The sequence below is a fragment of the Balaenoptera acutorostrata genome, chromosome 13, assembly GCF_949987535.1.
Source record: "Balaenoptera acutorostrata chromosome 13, mBalAcu1.1, whole genome shotgun sequence".
NCBI lineage: Eukaryota > Metazoa > Chordata > Mammalia > Artiodactyla > Balaenopteridae > Balaenoptera > Balaenoptera acutorostrata.
In genome coordinates, this window is record NC_080076.1 from 67,916,829 (window position 1) to 67,942,935 (window position 26,107).

Genomic DNA, 26,107 nt, shown 5'->3' on the forward strand with positions numbered 1-26,107 from the left:
CACCCTTTCTCTTGCCCTCCCTGGAGCCACCAGTAGTGAGTGACTTCATCCCCAACACGTGTCTTTGTATTATTCCCTGGCGGTCCAGTGGTTAGGATTCTGCTCTTCCACTGAAGGGGGCATAGGTGTAATTATATATAGATCTTGCCTTGCATGTTTTAAAAACTCTCTAAATGTATTTTGCTGTACGTATCCCTTTGGTACTTGAAAAACCTAATGCTATCATTGGGAATGTACCCATGTGTGTCACGGGCTCCATTTCCTGATTATAACCCCAGCCTGCCCATCCCTTGTTTGAACGTGCGTACTTACATTCAGTGAACTTACTCCAGTCCGGCGGACCTGCATGCACTGGTTTTCCCCAGGACTTCCCCAGAGAAGGGCGTCATGGGGCCGGAGATCACAATTGCTTCCCAGCCGGGAGAGCCCATCGTGCTCCCTGCCGGCAGCCTGGCCGAGTGCTGAGCTGCGTAGCTGTCGCTGTCCTATGGCTCTGCCATCCCCCAAGGCTGGGAAGGGGCGTCTTCTCTCTGCCTAGCACCGCCTCCATCTCCTCTCCTGCCCAGGGCCTCCCAGGAGCCTGAGCCCATTCTGCTGAGTTGTTTTTTCCATTTCTCATTGATTTGAGGGAGTGCTTCGTTTATCCGCGATTCTAACTCTTTGCTGGTCACACATATTGCAAATATCACTTCCCAGGCTATCTGCGTGGCTTTTCTCTGTTTGTTTATTCATTGGTCCAGCAGTTTTTCATTTGAATAGTAGTGAGTTTCATCAATCTTTTCCTTTGTGACTTTTTTCTTTTTTTGTGGTGTTGTTTAAGAGAATTTGGTGCTAAGAGCTCATGGAGGTATCCTGCCATATTTTCTTCTAAAAGTGAAAGAATTTTGCTTTCCACACTCAGTCCGAGAAGGTACCTGGGCCAGCCCAACACTGTCTTCATTACAAAAGCTCTAGGTATTCTGGGTTCTGGTGGACAGGCTGGAATCCGCAAGCACTAGGCTCACCATGGGGAGCAGGGGGGTGTAGTTTGCACTTTATCGCAGGATTTATCACAGGATTTCCTGGGTGCTGTTCCTTGTCCGTGCCCAGAGGGAGGCCTGGGACACTCTGGGGAGGGGTAGGTAGCAGTGGGCGGGGTGGGGGTGGGTAGCTGGAGGGAGGGAGGGGGACATGCAGTGTGGTAGGCGCCCCAGGAGGACCATCTGAGGGGGCCCTGAGCACAGCGGCTCCTGGTTTGGCCCGTGCAGCCGTGTCCTGGGGGTGTCCTCGCTGGGCCTGTGGGTGGGGGTCTGGGTGGGTGAAGGCATCTACTTCTGGGGCTGCACTCTTACCAGCGTGGGGCCTCGGGCACTACTGAAGCCCATCGGGAGCAACAGGTCACAGGGGGCCGGCGGCTCTTCTGGGACGGTCTGCATGCAGGGCGCAGCGGCTCTCGTGCTGGTGGTCATGGGTCTGGGTTCTCTATCCACGGCCACGACCAGAAGGACCCTCTGCACCTGGTGGAGTGCTGGGCACGTGGCTGGCACTCAACAAATACTGGTTGTTTAGCAGTTTCTATGCAGGATTTTAAAGGACGATTTGTCGGCTGTTTTCCTGCTGCACTTCACGCCCATGTGTTGGGGTATCTGTGGGGACGAGGCCTTTCCTGGGTCCTGGCGCACCCGGCCAGGTCCAGCTGGCTGCGTGGTTTCCCAGAGTGGCCAGCAGGGGGCGCCGCAGGACCAGCCACCACCCAGCAGGGCTGCTCCGGCTCTCAGGCCTGGGCCTGCTTGTCAGGAGAGGAGAAATCGTGGGGCAAATGCCAGGCACCCCGTCTTCCAGGCCCTGAGTGGCCGGCCGCCAGGAATGCTGGAGGAACCCGTCTCCTCCCTGTGTGGACACAGCATCCTGTAGGAGAGGGCTCCAGGCTGACACCCAGGATTCTCCTGTAACTGGATTTGGGGGCCCCCTGGAAGTGTCCCCAACCCCTCAGGCCCTCTGATGGTGGTCTCAGGCTCTGCCTGGCACACACAGTGCTGGGCGCTGAGAGCCGCCGGCCCACCTTTAGGGCAGCTCCACTGTCCCGCTGTCCTGACCCGTTCATGTGCAGCTGGGCTGTGGACAGAGGCAGGTGCCCTCCCTGCCCAGAGGAGAGAGCCAGGGCTGGGCGGGGAGGTGGCGGGGGCATTCCTGGCATCCCGCCATCACCATTGGGGGCTGGAGAGAGATGGGGGCACTGCGTCCATGGGAGCACAGGGTGAGGGGTGGACATCCTCAGCCTGACAGCCTGACAGCCCTTGGCGGACAGTAGCCCCCCCCTCCCCACCCAGACTTAGCAAAGCACGAGGCCCCCCAGCGGTGACCCTGCCCCTCTGGCAAGGGGACCCTCTCCCCTCAGGGCCATCCTCCACCAACTCTGGCCCCCTCTCCCCGTCCCCTCTGCTGGGCCTGGGCTTGCAGCTAATGCCGTGTCTGTGGACCTCTCTGGATGCAGCTTAGCACGTGCCTCCCCCGTGCCAGGCACTGCTCAGGCAGCAGCAGGGGAAGGAGGCGAGTCAGACGGTGCAAACACCCCTTCCTGCCTCACCCTGGCCTGGGCGCTCTTCCATGGCCTGGGGTGCTGGGCCCCGAGGGGATGATGGGTCTTGGGCCGTGAGGATGGGGACGGTCCTGTCAGCAGAGGGATCAGCTGGTGAGAGGAAGAACCGGAGCAGATAAAGACTGAGGGGGAGGGGGTGAGGGGACCACTGTCCCAGGGAAGCCTCCTCCCCTCCTTGAACACGTCTGGGCAGGAGGCAGAATCCTTCCATTTCCCTCTCACTGTGTATTTTTAGTTAAAGATGCTCACGCTGAGATTACTGCTCTTTTCACAGTTGGCATTAAAGTGCAAAATAAGTCTCAAAGATCTTAAGTCACAGGTTATTTCTTATACAAAAGCCCCCTTGGGTTTTCGCTGTTTGGTGATGTGGGAAGGTGTGAAGGGGACCCCCACTTGGGCTCAGGGGTGGGGGGAACAAAAGCCAGGTCCGTGTGTCTGAGTGCTGTGTACCTGCACACGTGTGTGTCTGTCTGTATCCCTCCCTTGGGGCTTCATGCCCGGTCCTGGGTTTGAGGTGGCGACATGGGGTAGCTCTGTGCCCCCGTGGGCTCCTGCCCTGGCCATCCAGGTGCAGAGCTGGGCGAGGACCCAGGTGTCGGGAGGCACCGGCCTCCTCTGCTCCTCCTGGGGAGGATGGCTCCACTGCTCCCTGACCTCTTGACCTTGGGCATCTTTCCTCATCTGTAAAATGGCTCACCACTGACACCCTGCCGCAGGGATGAGTGTGAAATAAGATAGTCTGTAAGGAGCCTGGTGCAATGTGAACAAAATTCCTTGACTAGTGTTTTCCATCCCTTGGCCCCCTAACCACACTGGCGAGTCAGCCAAAGGTGGGCCGGCGGGGCCCCTCCTCCAAACACCCTGCAGGCTCGCCGTTCACTGCCGGGGGCTGTCAGCACCCTCCAAGCCCACTGGGCATCTCTTCTGCTCTGTGGGGATGATTCTGACCCTAGTGGAGGTGTCTTTAGGGTGGGGGGGAGTCCAGGTGATGGTGCAGCCTGGGCTGTTGCCATCGTTACCCCCAAACCTCAGCCCCTTGGGACACACAGGCCTGGCAGATCTCCCTCTTTTGCAGCGTCTTTCTACTCTTGGGGTTGTTTGTTCTTGACATTCATTTCAAAACGGTTTTTCCTAAACATGTGGAGGGAGGGGGGAGAGAAAAAGGAACCTCAGTACGGACGGTGTCCCCGCCACCCTCCTGCACGCTGTCTACACACACAGCACTCGGGACGAGGCTTGGCTCATTCAGGATATTTTATTTTCGTAAAGTAGACAATCTCGGACTTTCGTGCGATCACCAGCTCCTCTTTCCCTCTCGACATCCCTTAAAGTCCTCGGCTGTGACTCCTCACACCAACCTCGGGCTCAGGGTACCAAAGGCCGAGAGGAGGTTTGGCAAGGGCTCTGGCGGCGCCTTCGTGTTTGCACGCGGCCCTCAGCCAAGGTAATCCACGTGGTGGTGGCGGTGGCAGTGCTGTGGGCCCTGGGCAGGAAGGGCCTCCCTCAGGCTGCGAGGCGGCCGAGCCTTCACAGGAGTCGAGGCTGCCCTCTGGCCTCCCTTTCCTCCACTTGCAGAAAAGCCACAGGTAATTTACTCTTTAAATACCAAGACATTTAGCTATTGTTCGTTCGCTCCTGGGTGAAGGACCTTCTTTAAATACATCACATTTATTTTCTGAAAGAAAAACGAAGCGGAAACCGCACCAGTAACAAGAGGACGCTGCACGGGCTTATGTACAACTTGGCGCCGAGGCTGCTGCCGGGCGCAGAGGGACAGACTCGTCCAGGTAACAATTTTACACTCAGCAAAGCCAGACACAAAAAAGGACCACCCGAAAAAAAAAATAGGTTTTGAAAATCTGCATTTAAAAAAGAATACTCAACTGCATTGGAAGTTTTCTGTATTTCTGCGAAACACCACGAGATTTGGCCAAAAAAAAAAAAAAAAAAAGACGTCAGAGGAGAAAAACCAGGTTTCGGTTTATAAAACGTCCGACTCGTAGAAGAAAAGCTGGTGCCCAGCTGGCCTGGTCTGAGACAAGTTGCGCCACGCGTGTCACCATGTGGAGTTTTGCTGCATATTCCGAAGCGGTTTAAAAAGAGCTGTGAGTGGCTGGAGGGCTGGTCAGTGCTGTCGCAGGCCTGGTGCCCGGTCCTAGCGCGTACGTGGGGCGGCGTGGCCCCTGCTCTGGGTCGCCTCCCAGGGAGCCGGCCGCCCCTCCCTGTGGTCCCTCGGACCCCCATGCAGAGTGGGGCCACGTCGGGAAGGCAGGGTGATGTGGCAGGAGGGGCTCGGGGTGGACTTGGTGACAGCTCCTCAAGTCTTCATGGGACCTCAGCCACGTGGGGAGCCTGCTGTCTGCAGAGCGTGCACGTGTGTGTGCGTGTGTGTGTGTGCGCAAGTGTGTCTACTTACCTAGCGATCTATCCGTACATATTCATGTTTGCGGAAACGTGGGGGCCGAGGAGGCGGGGCGGGGGACACGCTCCGGGCCCTCGTTTTCTGCCCCCGTGCTGGTCACCAGCGCGAGTGGGGGTGTGATACCCCAGTTTCGCCACAGCCGACGCTGGCTCCTCAGCAGAGGCCGATGTACTTGAGGTTGTTCTGGATGATGACGTCAGTCACGGCGTCAAACACGAACTGGATGTTACTGGTGTCGGTGGCACAGGTGAAGTGGGAGTAGATCTCCTTGGTCTCCTTGTTGCGGTTCAGGTCCTCGAACTGCCGCTGGATGTAGACGGCGGCCTCCTCGTAGGTGTTCTGGCCGCTGTACTCAGGGAAGCACACGGTGAGTGGGATGCGCCGGATCTTCTGCGCCAGCAGGTCCTTCTTGTTGAGGAAGAGGATGAGGGAGGTACTGACGAACCAGTTGTTGTTGCAGATGGAGTCAAAGAGGCGCAGGCTCTCCGCCATCCGGCTCTGGGGGGGGAGGGGGGGCGGTCAGCACGGCCCGGCCCTGCCAGGCCCAAGAGCACCCTCCCCGCCGGGCCCCAGCCGGCCCTCTGCCCTCGGACCCCGCTGGCCCCCTCTGGCCCCCGTGGTCACTGACAGCACGTGGCTTCGGGGCTGCCTGCACGGGCAAGCCCCCCTCCCATGGGGGCACTGTCGCCGCATCCCCCGCAGGTAGTGCGTGGGCAGCCTCCCCAGCAGTCAGCTCCGCCTGCTGGGGTTTGGCTGGCCCCGTGCCTCCATCCTGCCAGGCGGGGCATCAGTCCTCCCTGGAGTCCGCGAGGGGGAGGCCTGTGTTCACGAAAGCAAGGGTGCAGGGCAGAGCTGGGCAGGCCTGGCCCCTGCCGGCGGTGTGCTCACTCAAGGCCACATGGAGGATCCCGTGGCCGCGCCACCCCCACCAGCACAGAGGACGCGATGACGGTGGCCAGGAGGCACCGTGACCACAGAGCGTGGCCCTGGCCCTCTCCACCTCCCCTTGAGGACCGTGACCCTGCTGTGGAGCCTCTGGGTTTTCAAGGAACCCAGGGCCCTCGTCTGACTCCCACGCACAACTGACTGTCCTACTTCTAAAAGGACTCCTGCTGCTGGTGAAAGCTGCCCCGTGTTTGAAAATAAAATGAATGAGATGAGCGTCCCAAGTGTGGGGCCAGTGTAGATCGGAGGCATCAGATTTAAGGACTTTTCTGATGATGTGGTAACAACAGGGAAGCAGCAGCTGGTGCTGATGGGTGGACACGGGCACCGGCCTGCTCCACCCTCACACCTTCCTATCCCCATTCTACAGATAAAGAAACTGAGGCCTGGAGAGGCAGGAAATGTGCTCTAAGTCCCACGGCCGGAAGCTCTAGGCTTGCTGCTCCTCTGAGGTGGACGGGCAGTGCTGCTGGCCCCAGGGTGGTGGTGCCCAGGGGAGGCCCCACGAAGCCCTGCTCTCCCAGAGACCCTGCCTTCTCTGAGATATACGGTCTGACACCATCAGTGCTGAGAAGGAACCCCCCCCCCCAACCACGTAGACATTGCCTCAGGGTCCTGCACTCCACCGGGGAGGGCCCGTTTCCAAAACCCATCCTGTGCCTTCTTTAGAACAAGCTCAGGAATAAGAGAAGCTCTGAAAGTGAGTAGTCTCAGGTCTTGGGTGTGTGTGGGGCGGGGTAAGCCTTCTGCAGAGAGAAACAGGATGCAGGACCCCCAGGTGTGCCTGGAGGAGCGGACGATGTTCCACACGCAGTTAAGTGGTGGTCCAGGAACGTCACATCCTACAGGGTAGTAACTAGCGCTTACGGATTCCCAGAAGCTGCGTGGTAGGGACCAGCGGAGCTGTCATATCTCATGGGAATGATGTCATAATCAGGTGCTGTGCTTCTGACCCCAGATTTCACATCAGATAAATAATAGATGTGGCCATTAGCATGTATTCATTAATCCACTGAGCAGACACTTGCTGAGCAGGCTCTGAGGGCCACCAGCAGGTCCCAGATCTCGTGCCGGTGACGGGGCCCCAGAGACGAGAGGCCAGTGGCCAGGCAGGCCCTGGGTATGGAGTGGGGTTCAAGGGTGGGTGGGCAAGTGTGGAGTGGGGCCAGGCAGGGGTGCTAGGATGGGCATCTGCACAGGCCTGGGCCTGCCTCCCTGGACCCTGCTGGGTCACTGGGGGTGAGAGCCGGGTGCCTCCCGCATCCAGGCCAGCTGCTCCTGCTGAAACAGTGCACGTGTGCCGAGAGGGGTCGGTCCTCCAGGGCGTGTGGGGGTGGGAAGAGCTCAGCTGCCATGTCCTGCGTAGAGCAGGCCCCAGGGCCCCGACAGGCTGCGTCTGCCCTTCCTGCTCAGCGCACCCCAGGCTGACTTCAGACCCCAGGGGCCGGCCCCTCTACCCCCCAGACGTCCCTCCAAGCCTCGCCAGGCAACAGAGGGCAGAGGAGGCCAGCAGGACGGGCACTGCTATGTGGCCTGAGCAGGACAGACAGATGCCCCTTGTGTCCAGCCCTTGCCCACGCCTGGGGCTCCTCTTGCTCTCCAGGCAGGTGGGGCTCAGGTTTCCCTGTTCCCTCCCTCTCCCTTGGGACAAACTGTGGGGACCCACACGGGCCATCCTTTAGGCGGGCAGCGCTCAGGGAGCCCATGGGAGGCACTGACTGGCCGGGCTGGACAAACACAGGAGCCTGGGAGCTCCACCTGCCCTCCCCCAAAGCCACTGGGTGAGCACGGCGAAGGGGGCACTGTGCCCCGGGACCCACCACACAGAGGTCCCTCAGCCAGGAGAGGAGCCAGCCCAGAAGGCACTGGGTGGGGGGCAGGGGGAGCTGGAGCCCCCTGGTGCTACCACCACTGCTGTGCAGGCTCCTGGAGCCGGAGCAGGAGCCCGAGCATGGGCGTGCGGGCCGAGCAGCATGCCGACACCTGAACCACAGATCACTGAGAAAGGAACGTGCTGTTTTGAGCTGTTAACTCTGGAAACTGTGAGAAGCACGCACAAGAGTGTGCGCACGGGAGGAAGGCGCACGGGGCAGGGCCTCCCCCAGGGCCCCCTCCCCGTTCCGCCCGCCCTCCGTGGCCTCAGCCCCGACTCCTCTTCCCAGCCCCGCACCCTGGCGCCCCCTCCTGCCGCACACATCTGGGGTGCTCTGGCACCAGGATGGAATCCCAGTCCCTCGGTCTGCATTCGGGGCCTCCCTGGTCCTGAGGGTGTGCTCAGCCTGGGGGCCAGCTGTGGCCCCGTTCTCCCCAACGCCTCCCTGGCATCCGGTTCTGACTCCACTCACTTGGTGCTGTGGGTCACAGGGTTGGGCCCCGTCCTCGTGTGGTCCACTGGGCCCTGGGGTGAATGAAGCTGGGGCAGCTTTGGAGTCACCGGACTCTGCCCATCATGCCTTGTCTTGCCATGACTTCCACCAGCCTGACACAAACATCCTCTCGCTGCAAGCCGGGGAGGCCCCCCACCTCACACAGGGGATGGGGCCCTGGACAGGTGACTCCCAGGGCTGGGTGAGGACTCTGTGTCTGCACCAACCCCAACGCTCCCCCAGCAGGAGGCCCTCCGCGCCCTCAGCTCTGCAGCTGCTCCTCCCAGGAGAAAATACCCCACGACTGCTCGCCTGCGATGCCATCCAGGGCTCTGGTGCCCACCCAGCTCTCTCCAGGAGCTGCTCACAGTGAGACACATCGTGTACAGAGATGACACGGAGCAGATGATTCCCGTCAGAGGCCTGGGCAGCGGTGGCGATCCCATGCTCGGGAAGGGGCAGGAACCAGTGATTTGTAACAGCGCACGTCAGACCCTGGGAAGCAGCTGGACAGTCCCCAGGGTGGCGCACAAGTCATTTCTCAGCCATTTGCAGAGAAAGCTCCTGCTTGGACACGTCCAAATATACTCAACCTCACCGAACAGACTGGACTTTCCCCAGGGGGCTGCAGCTGGTGACCCCCCTCTAAGGGGCTTCCAGCTTGCTGGTCGGAGACTGGAACCTTTGCTAAGTGCCGAGCTCAGTGGTGGAGGACTTTACCCTGCGCACGACTGCCACACGACAGCACCCGTGGTGGCCTGGACCAGACCGGCTACTGGAACATCCTGAGGAGGCTGGGGGCTGGGGTGCGAAGGGGAGCCTCAGCCCTGGTCCCCCATGAAGGCTCCCCTGAGTCACGAAAGGGCAGGTGTCCCTGTTATGGGTACAGATTTGGGGCCTGGGGTTCGCTCTCAACACCAGGGCTCGCTGCACCTTGGACAAGTCCTTTCTCCTCTCCCGGCCTCAGTGTCCTCATCTGTAAAATGGGGACGATCATGGCACCCAGCACCAGGACTGCTGCGGGAGCAACACAGTGTTGCTTTGAGAGGAACCAGGTTTGCTGGGCCTTGGCTTGCGGCTGCCTTCCCAACAGACGCTCTGCATGCTACTCAATGCCGGCGCCCTGGCGTCCTCATCTCCTCTTGTCCAAGACCTGCCTCCCTCCCCACCGGCACAGAGCCTCTGTGGGACGTGGGATGGAGAGGGAGGGGGCTGGACTCTGCAGACCCAGCTCAGCTGCCATCCTGAGCCCCCAGGGCCACCAGCACCTCCCTCCAGGCTGCTGGCTCCTAGCTCTGCCTGGTTCCTCTGCTCTGGGGGCTCCGTAACTGCTCAGCCTGGAGACCCAACGGCTGCCCAGACCCTGTGACACACACTCAGCCCCTCGCTCACTGTTGCAGGGGCACAGGACAGCACCAAGTGCCAGGCGAGCACCCGTTTCCCTGATTTAATAGGCCAAGAGGGCTGCCTTTGGCTTCCTCGCGGCTGGCTGGGGGGCACTGGCCCTGAATGTGGACACCCAAGTCCAGCCCTGCACTCTACAAAAGGGGAGCACGGGTCCCCCAACGGGCAAGGGGGCCACCCAAACGCTGCCTGCTCGGCTCGCCCTGGGCACAGCAGAAGCTCCAGTCCCAGACCTCATAAAGTACTGGTAATGTCAAGGTTTCAGCCCTTCCCAGAACCGGTCCAAACCCCGGGGCCCGGGAGACCCGGAAACCCCAGCCCGCCGGCACGCCAACAACCTTCACTGCTAGGCCCGCATCCCCCGCCCCTCAGCCTCCGTGGGCAGAGGCGCTCCAGGTACCCTTCTAGGTGTGAGGGGGATGGAGGAGAGGTGAGCTTGTGGAGTGGCCAACGAGGGTCAGAACCCCTGCTCTGCCAGCCGCCAGCTCTTGTTTGCTCTGAGCCTCAGTTTCCCCACCTGTAAAGCATGGTCTGTTAGGGATCCTGCTCACGAGGCTGGGGGCTAAAACGTGACACTTCTGGAAAGCTGAGTCTCCATGCCGGGCACCAGTGACCAGAGCGGCCATCACGGCATGATTCAGAGATAAAAGGGGAGGTGGCCTGGAGCAGGGGGCCCTGTGAGGCTAGGATGAGGCCAACAGGAGGCCAGCCACGGCCGAGGCCTGGGGCCGCAGCGGGCAGCCGGCAGGGGGAAGAGGATGCAGCGGGGCTGGGCCTAGGTGCTGGCTCAGCTGCTTGGGGCTCAGAGCCCAGGGAGGCTCTGTCCCGCCCTGGGACTCAGGTTTCTCGTCCCTAACACGAGTTCTCAGTTCCGTTTCGGTCTGGGAAGCCCAGGTCTGCCTGTTGTAGGAGCGCTTGGAGTGTTTGTTCTTGGGAACTGTGAATTTAGCTTTTCACGCTGGAAGCAGAGCTGGGAGGCTGGGCTGCGGACATGAATGAGCTCCATTCACCACGATGGTGCCAGCCCTGAGGCCCAGCCACCAGGCCCGGCCCGGGCAACAGTGCCAGGCTCCAAGGGTGCCGAGGGCGGGACCGGGCAGTGAAGCCTCCTGGCAGCACCCTGGCTGCATGGGCCAAGGGGGAGGGTCCAGCTGGGGCTGGATATCGAGCTGGCACCTTCACAAAGTAACAGCCAAGCCTCTGCTCCCTCTGTGGTGGCGTGGCTCGACGGGCGTGGAGGCGTGGCTGACCCAGCAAGCGGCACGTCCCAGCGGGCAGTCTGGGGTCCGTCCTCTGTGCAGCGCTGACTGCCCTCCCCACCTCCACTGCCCGGGAGGCAGGTGAGGCCCAGAGCCCTGTGCTCTGGGCCTGGTGGGTGGGAGGAGCCCCTGAGACCTCCCTGGCCCACCCTGAGCCCTGCCGGGGGAGCCGGGCTTGGACATCCCCAGCCTTCTCCAGCGGGGAGAGGGCGAGTGGGCCCCACCGTCACACCCAGGTCCCGAGGTCCGGGCAGGTGCACAGGGGTCGGGGTGGAGGGGCCTGTGTTAGATGCACCTGCAACTGTGGAAAGGTGTGAAGACAGGATTGTGCCTCCAGAGTAAAACCCCTCCAAGGATGGCACTGGTCGCTCAGGGAAATAGCTTATTCTTTGTCACCAAAGAAGTGGGGGACTGGTCTTTGGGGGTGAGAGAGGGGTGAGTGTCTTCATCTTCATGCAAAGCTGCAGAGAAGTCTAGTGCGGCCTGGGGGTGCTCAGGGGGCCCTGCTGGGAGGTGCCTTGGGCTCTGCGGGGGAGAGGCCGGGCCCAGCCCGCAGGCTGCCCAGTGGCTTGAAGCCCTGAGCTCCCCCGCTCGTCCACCGAGGGTCCTTATCTTTCCGGAGCTTATTTCCGTTTTGGGTTCCAGCTTGTCTTGGGTCGTGGGGGTGGCTCAGGGGAGCAAGGCCCTGGCTTGCGTCTGCCCTTAGGCTGCAGGGTGCAGGCAGGAGAGCTCCCCGGGAACAGGGTGGGGTGGCAAGAAGCAGAGCAACAGTCCCAGACTGAGCTGGAGGCCTCGGGCAGCGAGGCAGCATGGCCCCACTGTCCTGGCAGGAGCCCAGTGCAGAGCCGGTGCAGGAGATGACTCAGACTTCCACTCACGCCCGCAGGGATGGGAATGGGACGCTCGGGCCTCCCCAGGCAGCCCTGGCTCCCCACTGTCGCCAGAATCTGCGTTTCTCCACCCCCCCACCCCTGCCCCCAGTATCGCGTCCCTCATTGGAAGTGTTTGCGGGAGGGCAGGGCCTGTGTGCTTGACTCACCCAGGCCTGGATGGAGTCACTACAGCCCCGTGCAGACAAGAGAGCAAATGTGGTGGTGGTCCAGTGCCCACAGGGAGATGCAGGCAAGAAGGCCTCAGAGCTGCCCTCTACACTGGCCGGCGCAGGAGTAGGGCAGCCCCTTGGGCCCTTCCCAACACTGAGAGTCTGTGACAGCAGCTGCCACCCAGGGCAGCTGCTCCCCTCCCTTGGTTGAGCTTATACTCAGACACTCAGCATGCAGTTTCCATGGCAACTGGGGAGGAAGCCTCCACCCTCGGCGCACAGCAACACAGACCGAAGGCAGAAGACGCTCCATCTTTGAGCTGGGCCAGGTGTCCCTCTCCACAGGGGCACGCAGGCCTGGCCCTGGCTGGCTGGCTGGCCAGACCACACTGTCCATCACTGTCTACTTGTTGGGGGTGGGGGAGGGCGTCCGGGGGTTGAGGGTATCTCACTCTCCCTGGCGGGCGGAGCAGTGGGCAGGGAAGAGGGGAGGTCCTTCTGGTACCTGCTCCTGCCTGTAGTGCCTTGGGTGGGTGGGTGGGACTCCCAGTGGGAGGGGTGGGGTGGGATTGTTACCGAAGGATGGTGCCTCGCCCTCGACAGCTGCCCCTGGAGGCTCTGGGCCTTGCTCCTCCTCTGCGTGGAGGCTGCTGTGATGTCCAGAGGTCCAGCTCTGCTCCTCTCAGAGCAGTGGCTGTGAGGGCTCCTCCCCACATCCCCATTTATGGATGTGGGAATGGGGGCTGCGAGGGCCAGCCTGGCCTGCCCAGGCCCCTCTGCCCCAAGGAGAGCTTCCGACGGCCACAGCCACCCCTTGGTCCTTGCCATCCCCATCCGGCTCCTGGCCTCAGGCAACGGGGGGGTGCCTGGGGACAGAGCTGGATGACCGGGGTCACGTGCAGACCAACCTGGTTAGCGCTCCCCACTTCTTCCTCCCACAAGCCTAAGTGCTGGCCGCGCCGGACTGGAGAATTGGATTAATGAGGCTAATGGATCAATGAGCCCCTGACTGTCCCCGGGGCTCGTCTGCACGGGTGGCACAGAGTGGGTGGTGCCGCAGCCGGTGCGGGGGCAACAGGGCGAGCCGGGGGTGCTGCCGCCCGCCCCCTTCTCTCTCTGGGGTGGGCAGCGTTCCCCCTCGGCTGCCCAGGGTCAGTGCACCCATTCCCCAAGTCTGGGCCCTCAAGCCCACGGAGCCACACTGCCCCTGTACCCTGTGGGCCCTCGGGACACCCAGGCCAAGATCGACTGGCACGGCCCTGCCACACAGGCAGCTCACTCCCCGTGCCCCTCCCGCCGCCGCCCTCCCCTCCACCAGGCACAGCCACGGCGTTCCTCGGCACCCCTTCCCCCTTCCAGTCCCTCAGTGTGTTCCTACCCCACCCTCTCGTGTCCCTGGGACCTCAGAGGCCTCCCAGTGCAGGCCCTGATCCCCTGCTCTGACCCTTGGCACCAGACGCCCACTCAAACCAGTCCCACCCCCCCCATCTTCTGTCTGACCCCCTTTCTCCCTGGCTCACTTCAGCTTTAGGGCTCCCTGGGTGATGTGAGTGGGACAGGCTGAAAGGGGTGGGGGCCTGAGTGAGGAGCCCTGAGGCAGCCCCACCCCAAGCCCCCATGGCTGCCTCGGTTGGCCTTGGACATGACCTCACCCAAGAGTCTCAGGTCCTGCCAACCAGGAGATGGCAGTTATTCTGGGCTGCCGTGAAGTGAGTCACAGTAGAAACGTGGTCGACAGGCAGTGACAGGAAGCTGGGGGCCCAGCATCCCTACCACCGAGCACCGGCGTCCGAGATCCAAGCCCGGCCTCTCCCGGCACCTTTCCCTGGACGTCAAGCAGTCACTCTCAGAAACACAGAGAGAAGCAAGGGGCAGTCCTGGCTTAAGAGAACTGAGGCCCTAGGGGCGGACACGCGTGCACTGACCACCCAGTGCCAAGCCAGCAAGCTGGGGCAGGTGGCATGGAGGGAGGGCACTGTCTGGCTGCCTCTGCCAGGGGAGGCAGTACCCAGGAGTGGGCACGACCCCCCCACAGAGGCCGGGGTCCCGGAGTCAGGCCATGGGCTCTACCTGCATCTGTCCAGTTGACGGCACCTGGAATCTCCTTCCCACCTCTCCCTGCCTCTGCTGCGTGTCTCTGCAACCTGGGGTCACTTCGCTGCCCTGTGCATAGCCCTCCAGCAGCTGCTCCCATCCCAGCGGGGTGACCCGGCACCTTCTGCCTGGCCCCAACTCATTCCCGCGTGAGGTCTTCACCAGGCTGTCCTCCCCTGCGTCCCGGCGGAGGGGTGGGCTCTCAAGGCCGTCCCTGAGCCTCCCCGAAGTAGCCAGTCACCAGCTGGAATACTTCTGTTGATTTGCTGTGGCTTTGAGCACCACCACCCGGTCTGCGGGGGCTGCTCTCTCCAGCGCCCGGCAGGGTGAGTGGTCTGCTGGCCGCAGGGCCACGGCAGGCAGGGCTGAATGGTGCGGGATGTAGGTGGTCGGCAAGGCGGCCGTGTGCAGGGGCTACAGTGAGAGGACGCCGGGCGCCGCGTGTCCTGCCTGTCCAGGTGGTCGGACCTGGTCACTGGGGAGGGGCCCGCCTGCGCCCCCAGCCTCCCCTCCCCCCCACCAGGACCGTGACACTTGGCAGGGCTGGGCCTCCCCCGCTCCCCGCAGCAGGCTCCGTGCTGTCCTGGCCCTTCGCTGGCAGTGGCCTGTGTCCCTTCTCGCCTCAGCGCCGTCGTGAAGCAAAATGAGGGGAAAAAGGGTTATAGGCAGGTGCCCTTCTGGCTTTAAAACCATCAGGAACCCCCTGACCTGCCGGGGACGAAGGCTCGGGGTTCATCTTCCTCCCCCAAACCCCGGGGTTTGTGCACCGGCCCCAGGACCAACTCCACTGTGTGTCCCCGTCGGTGCCCCGCCTCCTGCTCCCCTGACCCCTGGCCTCCGCCGCCACCTGCAGACGGGCAGCCCAAGGCCGAGGGAGTCGCGGCCAGAGTGGGGATTAGCGAGCAGCACAGAGGGATTAGCACTCGGGGTGGTGCACCTCGCGCCCCACATTCCTGGTGCTCACGGCCCTTGGCCCCCCTCCCCAGGGACGAGAAGGGGGCTCAGCAAAGGGCCACCGCCTCTCCCCTCCCAGGGGGCGGCTTGCTGCAGCCCAGGTGGGGGCAGGAGGAGGCTCAGCCCTGCAGGCCTTGGGCCAGTGACAGATGAGGCTTCACTGGGGTGGGAGTGTGTTCCGACGGGTCCAGAAGTCAGAAGCACCATTTGCCTGTCCCCTGCCCCCCATCGAGTGACAACTGTGACGCTCATAGTAACAGCGCTGGCCAGGCCTGCCACTTCAAACAGTAGGGCTGTTTAAACAAGATAACAGGCTGCGGGGAAGCTGTGCTCGGGCCCTAATGGCCTGAAACCCATCCTGAACCTGCCAGAAACAGCGGAAGCTCAGCCTCGGGCCACCTCGCCTGACGCCACCTGTCCCCGCTCCATGCTCAGCACCCACCTTCTCCAGGCAGCCTGTTTGCTGGTCCCCAGTCTCCCAAAGTATACGGCTCAGAGGGGGCTCGGGTGACCCAGCATAGTAGCAAGTGTGGCAGCCCGTCCGGGGGGCTTAGAGGTTTGTCTGCAGGGTCTGCGACAGCACCTGAGGCCCAGTCTCTTTCCCCTGCCCTCGTCCTCCCACCTGGACATCTGCCCCCGGAGAGGAAGGACCGTGCCCTGGGCCCCACCGTTTCCCCACGGTGCCTGGCACGGGACTGGGACCAGGGTGCCTCGGGACGAGTGTGCTCCACTGAGCCCCCCTCCTTCCACTGACACAGCCATGCTGGCCTTGGCGCGCTGCGAGTCCTCAGGAGCCAGACAGCCCAGATGGACCACAGGTGGCCACATGATGACCCTGGGGCCACACAGGCAGGTCACTGCCCCACCCCAGCACCAAAACACGCTCGTGCCCTGTCTGGGGGCTTTGCCCACCTGACCGAGCTGTCCCCTGGGAGTCTGTGTGGCCAGCTGGCCCCTGCACCCCAAATACACATTATTCTTCTGCTCTCTGTTCTCACTGAGTCTCAGAATCAATGACCAACAGGATCTCAGAGCCAGAAAGGACCATTCCTGATCCCACAGGTGTCCAGTAGAGCCCCAGGCAGGTGTGACGAGGGAAGTGGGCATCTCGTAACTTTGGATGGGGGGGGGGACTGAGTTAGAATTGACTCCCAGATTCCCAAGGCCACACTTGGAGCACTTGCTCTGCAAGGCCTGGAGCTCCTGTGTCCTGCTCCCAGCTCCCCATGTCATGCCCAGGCCCAGGGAGGAAGGGTGGCAGCCTAGGATGAGGTCCGGGCTCTGGGTCCTGCCTGCTCTCACCTCATCCGCCCACCTCCCACCTCCCCCCCACCACCGCTACCGCCCCCAGGGAGGATGCCTCTTCCTAAGCCCCAGTCCTTCCAGTCCTTTTCAGCTTCAGCTGAAATGAGAACTGCTTTCTATTTGTTTTTGTGTTAAATCTTGCTGGCTTGATCCAAGCCCCCCTGCTGTCAGTCACTGACGGGAAATTAGCAAACAGCATGATGCAGGTGTGTGCAGGCCTGGCCCGGCTTGCAGACCATCACTGCCACCACGGGAGGGAACGGCAGTGCAAACAGCCCCTCCAGGGACCAGATTGAGGACCCCCTGGGCCCCAACACCCTTGCCTAACACTGTTCAGCAAGGTGGAGCTTCTGCACCCCTGGGCACAGCCCTGGGCCACCCCTCCTGGAGGAAAAGCTGGAGAGCCATGGGCAGCAGGTGGCCAGTTCCTGCAGGGACATGAGAAGCTGGGGACAGGGCTGGGGGGCGGGTAGACATCTCAGTTGGGAACCTCTGCTTGTGGCCCAACAAGATGGATTTCAGAAATGCTCATCCTTAGGAAGTAATATTTGGGCCATTACTGCCCTGACCCTGGCTTCTCCATCAGCAGGGGGTCAGGGCTGGGCAAGGGCAGTCTTCCAGGGTCTCAGCTCCATTGAGAAACTGATCAAAGTGACAGAGCCTCTCCCAGGAAGGATGCCTACATGTGCTGGTGCAGCCATACAATCGGGACGCGCGCGGTTCAGGGAATTCCGCAGGACCCTAGGACCACGGCAGGGCCCTCGAGCCCGGGAATGCTGCTCCTGCCTGTGGGGGCAGCTGGCGCTTTATCCTGCCCTTGATGCTGCCACTGTGGCTGACATACCCCACACCCTGCTAGGTGCTCGGTGGCTGACAGCATTCTCCCGGTGCTCGTCCTGGCCAGCACGGTCCAAGCCTCTCAGCCCCCTTTTCAGGTGAGGCAGGGGGATGAAGAAGCTGGGTGGGGCCCTGTTTCTGGTTCCCAAGCCCTTGTCTTCGTGTCACCGCCTCTTGAGTGGGTCCTCGAAACCTCACCCCCCTCCAGCTGTGACCACCCGTATCACCCCCAGGGCTGGGCCAGCCCATCCCCCCAGACTGGCAGTGTGGCAGGAGATACCGGGCCACGGGGTCACAGCAGCTGTGCCTGGGGACAGAGCACTGGGCAGGAGCAGGAACAACGTTCGGGGGAAGGGCGTGCCAGAGGCCGGCTGGTCAGCGGGTCATGGCTGTGGTCTCACTGAATCCAGGCTGGAGTCACACGCAGTGTCTCCATCCATGTCCTCCACAACCACTGGGGACAGTAGGTCTCCAACCCCCATGGGCTCCTTGCTGTCCAGAAGAGACCTCCTGCCCTCCCTGGGCCCCACACCACTGCAGCAGGGGCTGGGATGCCCCGGGAGGAACATGTGCTGTGTCAGGGCTGGTGGTGCCCAACGCCAGGTCCCCTGGTCAGCTGCGCTACAAAAGGCCAGCCTGCTAGGTCTGGGCATCAGAGGAGAGCGTGGTGACAGTTCTGCCCAGCGCCTCCTCTGTCCTGATTCAGTGTGGTCTCTGGCCTTGGTGATGCCGCATCCTGATGCCCCAGGCTGTGCTGGGGGTGGGACTTGGCACCGGGACCTCGCCCAGGTGGCCCAGCTCTCCATGGCCCCCCAAAACCCCTCGGTCCCGAGAGGCACTTGCAGCCTGGCCCTGGGAAGCCTGAGCAGGACTGGAGAGTGGGGGGCTGGGTGGTTGTCTCTTGTGAGAAGAAAAGGAAATGGCAGGAGGGCACTGTGTTCCCTGCAGGCCTGCGTGATTCCCACAGCCTTCCCAGCCACCAAACCAGGCAGGGTGGCCCAGGCCACAGGGGAGGCCACGGGGCTGACCAAGGTCTAAGCTCCACTGCTGGGCATCCCCCTCCATCAGAGTGCCAGCCCCAGAGTCCCAGGCCCTGCGGGCACCAAGCACAGGCACCTGGCAGATGTCAAAACTGCATCCTGTCCTTGAGCCGTGGATCTGTCGTCTGGCTTTGCAGACAAGGGAGCCATGACTGGACCAGCTTGCCCAGCTGAGGCCGCACAGGACTGGGGCTGCACGTGGCTGGCCCCCTCTCGCCTCCTGAGGTCCTGTCTTTGGGCAGATGAGGCTGAAACAGGAGCCGAGGGGGCGTCCCTGGAGCCAGCAGGCAGTAAACAAAGGGCCCAGGTGGGAAGCCGCCCAAGAACTACAGGTTGCCCCAGTCAGCTGTTCCAGACTGTTCTTTCCCCAGTGGCTGGTAGTTGGCTACAGAGCTGGTTTCCTGGAGCCTGAGACACAGGCCCAGAGGCTATGGCTTCTGGGGAACGTGGAGCTGGGCCATGCGGCTTGGAGGCTCTGGGCCTCCTCAGCCAGGATGCCGAGAGCCTTCCCAGGTCACCGAAGGCCTGAAAAGGTGTGTGGGGCTGTGGCCTGGGGCTGGCCTCAGCGGAAACCTCAGGACGTGAGGCCCAGGGCCTCTGGGTGACTGTGGTTTTATTCATGAAATTAGAGCAAATACATGAGCTGATGAGACACCAACTAGGGGTGATGAAGACAAGGTCAGGGTGAGCTGTGGCCCAGGTTCCCGGGCCAGCCTGAGTTTGGTCTCTGGATCTGAGAACGCGTGTCCAGTGGGGAGCCACGTGCAGGGAACAGGGCCACCTTCTGCTCCACCCGGGGGGCCCCCCTCAGATGACCATGCCCCCTTGCCCTAGCTGACTGTATTCAGATCTACCAAAACACTAGACTGTCAGAGCCAGAGGGACCTGGGGGGGGGGGCGGGGAGCAGTCCCCGAGTTCTGTTAGCACAGAAGCCTTTCTCAGTGTTGTTCAGGGCCAGTTGTCTGTGCTGGTTACCGAGGGTCCCCCAGTGGTCTCAGCCAGCTCCCTGGAGCCTGTTCTTGCTAAGTGGAGAAGTTGTTTTTCAGTTCTCAGATTATAGAAATCCCTTAAAACAATAATAATCTGCGTCTTAAAACCCCTCTGGGTTCTGACGTGTGCGTAAGGAGTGGGGCTAATGCGCTCAAGAAATTAATTAACCCGCTGGCCTGGGCACTGAGCGGGATGCGGGCTGGGGAGGTCCCTCTGCCCTGAAGCTCCTGGTAAGTGCGGGATACAGACGTTCCGCGGGGTGCAGGGACATTGAGAAGAGCAGATCACCTGGCAGAGAGGATGTGCACAGACGTGGGAGCTGCAGAGGCCCCGACGAGCCCTGGCAGCAACGTCTACCCCAGGCAGTGCTGGGGGTGGGACTTGGCACCCAGGACCTCGCCCAGCTGGCCCAGCTCTCCATGGCCCCCCCAAACCCCTCGGTCCTGCCTCTGTGGGCTGCCTCCACAGGCCCCACGACCCAGGCTGGATGCGCAAGGTCGAGCCCAGATTACCATCCCCACCTTCATCCCAATCCGTCCAGGCCCTGCTCCTGATGTCTGCTCCCTTCTCCCCTGCAAGGTGGTCTCTGGGGCAGGAGGCCCCCCGGGGTTCTCTGGACCCAGAGAGCTGCTGCAATGGGGTGCCTCGGGGCTGGCCACAGCCAGCATGGGGCCAGTGGATGTGGGCACTGGGGGAGTCACTCTGGCCTCCAGGGGTTGTTCAATGTGGTCCCCATGTGACCTCAGGGGAGGAAGGGCCACAGTCGCCTCTGTCCCTCACTGCTTCCTGAACAAGCCCCATGGGGCTTGTCCTCAGGCGGGGACCCTGGGAGGCCCAGCTGGAGCAGATTCGCACATGAGTCCCACATGCTGACAGAGACATGGCAGAACCACCCAGCTCCAGGCTGCTCCCCTATGCAGAGGCTTGATTCTCGTGAATCTGCCCGGGGAGAGCGTGGAGCCATCTGGCAAATGATCATTCGCAAGCAGGACGAACGTGAACAGAAAAGACAGGTGTGGTCACAGGGCCAGAGCAGGGAGGCGCTGAGGGGTCACAGAGGAGGCTGACAGAGCTCTTTAAAAGGATGCAGACAGTGAACACTGTAATTCACCGATGAATGAGCCTGACGGGCAGGCCCTTCCAGCCAGGGTTCAGGGGTCACCGGCTGCAGGAGGCTGGTGAATGTTTAACATCTGGCCGGGGTGGGGGCCGGCTGTAGAGGCTGCCAATTTCTATGGTGTCATTACTCTCACCTGGCTGATTTTAAGCTACCAACATGATGTCAAACAGCTCACAAACTTCTTAAAAACGGAAAAATTGGCACTTGTGAGCTGGTGTCGGCCAGCCACTGCCCTCCAGTGGATGGGTGTGCAGCGCAGGTGGGGGCCAGCGCTGCCCACACAGCGCCAATGGCGCCCGCCTGCTCCCTCCCAGGGCTGGTCCGCGACCTGGCAAGAGGCTGACCCCAACCCGCCTATGGGGGAAGGACCGCAGCCTCAGATCCGAGGGACACGTGGACACCCCCATGCAGATTCCACCAGGGCACGTGGCAAAGGCTGTCGTGTGGGAGAGGTGGAGCGTGGAGGGGGTGGGGTGGGGCGCGTCCCACCTGCTCCACTGTGTCCAGTGACAGCCTGTGCCTGGGGTGGGGGGGCGCTCCAGTGACGCGGCAGGAGGTGGCCACCATGGAGGGGCGGGCACACAAGGATCCCAGGGTGAGGAGCGGGGCTGGAGGGAGGCCACACTGAGCGGCAGGTGGCCTGCCTGTCCTTCCGTCCTTCTGTCTGGCTGACCTCTGATGGAGGACCTATTCCGGGCACGAGCTGAGCACAAAGGGAGCAGGAAGCAGGAGCCCTCGGGAATGCCCAGTGTGACAGGGCAGGGAGAACGGAGGAAGTCGCCGTAGAGAGGGGCCTCGGGCTCGGCTGCCCTGGGAGCGGGGGAGGGCCGGCTGCGGCTGCTGCCTCTCCACCCGCCCTCCCCCTCCCCCACGCGAGGCCCAGGGCCCACAGAGGGGAGGACCACATGGCCTCAGCCCCCTTAGGGCTGAGACAAGGGCCAGGCAGTGGAGCGAGGACCCCGGCTAGTGCCACGGCCGGAGGAGCCCGCACAGAGGTGGGCACTGTTCACAAGCGCCAGCAGCGGCTCCGGGCCACCAACGATCCGGCTGTGAGTGCACACCTGGCCCCCTCGAGCCGCCACACGTCTCCAACGCTTGGGAGGGGTAACAGGCCACAGAGAAAAAGGGCTGGGCTGAGCTTGGAGGGGGACGCCAGCGGGGGGAGCGCTCGGGGCCAGCTGAGCCCTGTGCCCGCTGCACCCGGTGTGAGAGGCACCGTGGTGGCCCTGCCGGGGGCCTGGCCCTCTAGCTGCCTCTGCCTCCTGGCTCTGGTCCAGGAGGCCTCTGCTGTCCCAGGGGCAGCGTGGTTTGCAGGGGTCAAAGGTACACTTGGCCCTGGCACATCACGAGACCAGAAGGAGCTGCTGGGGAGACCAGTGTCTGGTGGGGGAGGCTGGTGGCCTCTGGCGGGTCAACGGCACGCTTCTCTGGCTCTGTCCCAAGTCCCCGCGGCACGGTTCCTGGAACTATGTCCTCCACCGGGTCGGGAGCAGGAGGCAGAGTGGGGACCTGCTCTGCTGGAGCTCCCTGTGGTCCTGCCACTGACGGGGTGGGGGCTGCTGGGCCAGTGCCAACCCTGATGGCCACTCAAGTCCCCCGAACCCTGCTCACTGCCCCCACCCTGGAACCCATGATGAGTGATCTCTGGGCCTCAGTGTCCTCCCTCATCTGCAAAGCTGGCTGGTTAAGGGCACTAAAGCGTACGTCAGGTCCCTTCCTAATCTAAGCCGGGTATCATCCACGTCTCGCATCTCCCACTTGTAACCACGTTCTTTGCACAAATGCCACCCCCTCTGTCACCAGCAGGTGACGGTCAGTTTTGCCGCAGACCCAGGCAGCACCATTTTGTGACACAGTGCCGTTCATTGTGTCACTGAAACATGCTCCCTTTTTGGGCGGAATGACAAAGCACACTATTTGTAGGACAGCCTGGAGCAGCCCCCCTCCTCGGGCACACTGCACACACACGTCAAGGCCTGCGGCTGCACACCCAGCAGGTGCACAGCAGGTATACAGCAGGCACACGGCAGGTATACAGCAGGCGCACGGCAGGCCTGCTGACAGCTTCACCAGGAAAGGCAGCGAGCGAGCCGCTGAGGGTGTTCCCGTGAGAACACTGACACCTCATAGCCGCCTCGTCCTCCCCTTCTGAAGGACCCCCCACCATGCAGAGGCCATGGGTCCATCAGCACGTGCGCTGGGCTGAGGCTGGTTGGCAGGTTGACAGCAGGGTGCTGGGGTTCCGCCTGCCAGGTACTAAAGTTGGGGGGGGGGCTCAGGGGCTGCCGTGTGGGGTGGGCGCCCAGGCGGGCCATGGCTGAGCTCCTCATCTTTCTTTACCCTGGGAAGAGTCCATGAGCCAGGCGGAGAAGGAAGTGGCTCCCCAAAGGGTGGGTGGGGCAGGGCGGCCTGCCTTGGCCCCAGGCAGCAGGTGTGGCTCGGGGAGGGCCCATGGCTGCGTGAGCTCGGACCGTGACCTGTCCTCCCACCTGTGATGGGGACCCCGGGCATGGCTGCCGTCCCACAGGACCCGCCAGGTGATGCGTGACTGGGCTGTGCTCTGGCCTCCTGTGCTGCCTGGACAGCCCCGCATGGGGAGAGTGAAGGCCCTCTGGTGTCTGCAGGACTGCACGGGGGGACGGGCCCCAGGCAGGCCAAGTACCCATTAAATCCTCCTGGGATGAGGGCCCGGAATTGTCACCAAGGCTGAGCACAGCTTCTGGGATCTGCTGGTTGCCATGGTCCACAGACGCCTGGAATCTGCCCCCTGCCCAGGGGCTGCCCTGCACGTGCCACAGCCCTCCATGCCCTCTGCGCCCAGCAGTCCTGACGTCACCCTTGGCAACGTGCTGACGCAGAGGCCAGCGGGCAAGTGGGGGTGGGGCAGGGACTCCTCTGCCAGGTGCAGGGAGTGGGAGGGGGGGTGGGAGGAAGCCGCAGGCGCTGAGCAGGGAGGAGCTCTGAGGAGCCGTGTCCGGAGCCTGGCACCAGGCCCCGGGAGCCTCTGGTTTCTCCTGGCCACCTGGCCTCTGCCAGGGCCCTTGGAAAGGAGAAAATGGGGTGGCAGCCAAGTCCCAGCCCCTCTGCAGCGCTTGCCTCCCCCAAGCACGGAGAGACGGGCTGGGCTCTCCCCAGGTGGCAGCCAGACCACCTTGCGGGCCAGCAGCAGTAGGACTCACGGCTGGTATTGTCTCTGCTCAGCAGAGTTTGTTCTTCATTGAGACACTGCTGGTAGAGCATGAAAGGTCAGAACCACTTGGAATCCAGTGAATTTCCAGCCTTGCTTGAGCTTCTCATCAAGAATCTCCTTTTCTGGTGAACAACCACCTCCCCAGGCCTGCCGAGTCCAGGCGGTGGGCAGGCAGGGGGCGCGGGCCTGGCCGCTGGCCTCTCCCCTCAGGAAATGCTGTGATGGCCCCAGAGCCTGGCTGCCTTCAGGAGGACGTGCGGGCCTCACAGAGAAACCCCCCCGGGGCCGCCTGTCCACCCCGTCGTCCACATGACCCAGCCAGGCGGCTACTTGCTCGCACACGACGGGGCCACCGTAATGAGCGACGGTGATGGAGGGGTGCGCAGGCAGTGGGCGGGGGGTGACGCCTGACATGAGACCTGGAGGACAGGGCAAGCGGGCAAGAGACGAGGGGCAGGGGACAGGGTGGCCACGTGCTAAAGGCTGGAGAGCTCGGAGCACGTGGGAGTGAGCCGAGCCCGCGAGGCCAGAGCAGAGAGGAGAGGGGCTGTGGGCCGCGGGGACAGTGGGCGGAGCTGGGAGGGCCTCAGGCAGAAGCTCTGGCCTGGGGCCTGTCTTTGAGGACACTTGGGCCACTTGGGCCGCCAACCCGTCGACAGGCTCAGAGCAGGAAGGGCAGCCAGATGCCTCCATGAAACACGGGACCCATGCGGGGACCAGGCTCCCTGCCCCCATGACCTGGCACACCTGTGGGCGCAGACACGGTGGGCAGGACATGCCAGCGGACAGTCTGGGAGCCCGCCCAGCACCAAGGGAATTCACCACGCCCGTCCTGGAGATGACAAATGTGGCCCCCGGAGGCCTCTGAGCACAGGCCACCACCAGCCTCAGGACACAGCCGAAAACAGGCAGGCACCCAGAGAGCGAGACGGCTGGAGCCCAGGTGGCCACAGACCTGCCCAGGCACCCCGCTTCGCTTCAGGGCCTGGTCAGCCCCAAGCCCTCTGCCCACAGTGAAGCAACACCGAGGAGCCTGACCTCGCTCCTCCGCTGCCCAGACCACACGTGGCCCTCAAGTGGGGGCGGGCGGAAGAGGGACGAGACTCTGGGGGACAGTGTTGGGAGCAAGATGGGCTGGCCCACAGGGAGTTGCAGACTGTCCAGGCCCCTGCCGCTGGGACACGGCTCCGCCTCCTGTCTCCGTGGCCTCCTACAGCTGCTCCCCCTTCTCCACCAGGCTGGGCCTCTGTGCAAACCTGAAGAGTGCTGCATACCCTTCTCTATTCGAAAAGCCAGTCAGGTGCCCAGCACAGTGGCCACTACCTGCAGCCGCCTGCAGAGTTCCTGGGGCTGCAGCCCAAAATTAGGACTCCCTGCTGAACCCAATGAATAAAGCCGGCATCTGCCTAAAAAGACCGGGTGTCCCTTCCTCGCATCGCCCCATCCCCTGGTCCCCTCATTTCCCAGTATGAAGGATCCCCCTCATGAACATCATTACCCCTTCCCCTGGGTCCCTGCCAGCTTGCCACCTCCCCGAGCCCCTGGCACCCAGCCCAACACCACTTACAGCTCCTTTGCAGACTCCCTGTTTGCCCCCATGTCCCCCACCCTCAGGATCAAAGACCTCTTAAGGGCAGATGCCAGGTCTTTGCTCGGTGATCCCGCCTGGCACAGACCCTCTGCTGTGGGGCGGCCCCAGCCACACCCATCCCTATCTGGCTGAGCGGCCTCCACCACCACCGCTCCTGGGTGCCCTGGGAGACTGCAGCGCCCGTGCCTGGGCCTCCTGCCTCGGTTGGGCCTGCAGTGCACTGCCCACCCTCTTCTTGCCAGAGGCCTAGCTCCCACCTGCCAGCAGCTCCCCGCAAGCCTCCACTGGCTCAGCACCGGGTCCAGGTTGCCCCTCGGCACCTCTTGCACTGCACCCACCTCTGGGGTCTCCCTGCCACATGACTCTGAGCTCCCAGCCCACAAGGTGTTTCTCAGCCTGGAAAGAGGGCCTGAAGGAATTACCACCCCTACCCAACCCCTGGGGATTAAACCTCAGAAAAGGTTCTTAACCCTGTGGCTGACAGACTCTCAGGACCCGGACGGGGTTGCGGCGCTGAGGTTCCTGGGACGGAGCACGGTGCCCAGCTGGTGGGAGCTGCTGCATTTACTGAACTGCCACACGGACCAACAACTGGATGCCCGGCCTGCGCCGTGTCCTGTAGGGCAGCCAGCCTGTCTCCTGCCTCCAGGGTCACTCCCCGTGCACCTGGCCACACTCGACCTCACCTGCAGCAAAGCCCCTCGCGGTGCCAGTTTCCCCTCCTCCCCACCCCCAGGCGGCCAACATGCTCTGGGAGCCGAGGAGCAGGCCCTGCTCAGCAGAGAGCTGGCCCTCTGCACCCCGAGAGCATCAGGCATGGGGTGTGCGGTCTGCTCGCAGCACCTAGGTGAGGCCACCTGGGCCCGTGAGCACCATGAGGGCAGTGCTGTCTGCAGCCAGTGAGGGTGGCATAGCACAGAGGGTATCCCTGCCTGGTGGAACCCAGGGTGGGGTTAGAGTGGAGTTGGG

General features: G+C 62.7%; 2 protein-coding genes across 2 annotated transcripts in view; one reads left to right on the forward strand and one right to left on the reverse strand.

Annotated features, from left to right (window-relative positions):
• RSPH14 (radial spoke head 14 homolog) overlaps positions 1 to 26,107 on the forward strand; it is a 61,941-nt gene that overhangs the window by 7,139 nt on the left and 28,695 nt on the right. The window lies entirely within an intron of this gene.
• Positions 3,820 to 26,107, reverse strand: part of GNAZ (G protein subunit alpha z) — a 42,403-nt gene continuing 20,115 nt past the window's right edge. The window contains exon 3 of the mRNA XM_057527296.1: positions 3,820 to 5,498. Within this exon, the coding sequence (XP_057383279.1) occupies positions 5,154 to 5,498 (345 nt within the window). The 3' untranslated portion in view covers positions 3,820 to 5,153. The remainder of the gene's footprint in view (positions 5,499 to 26,107) is intronic.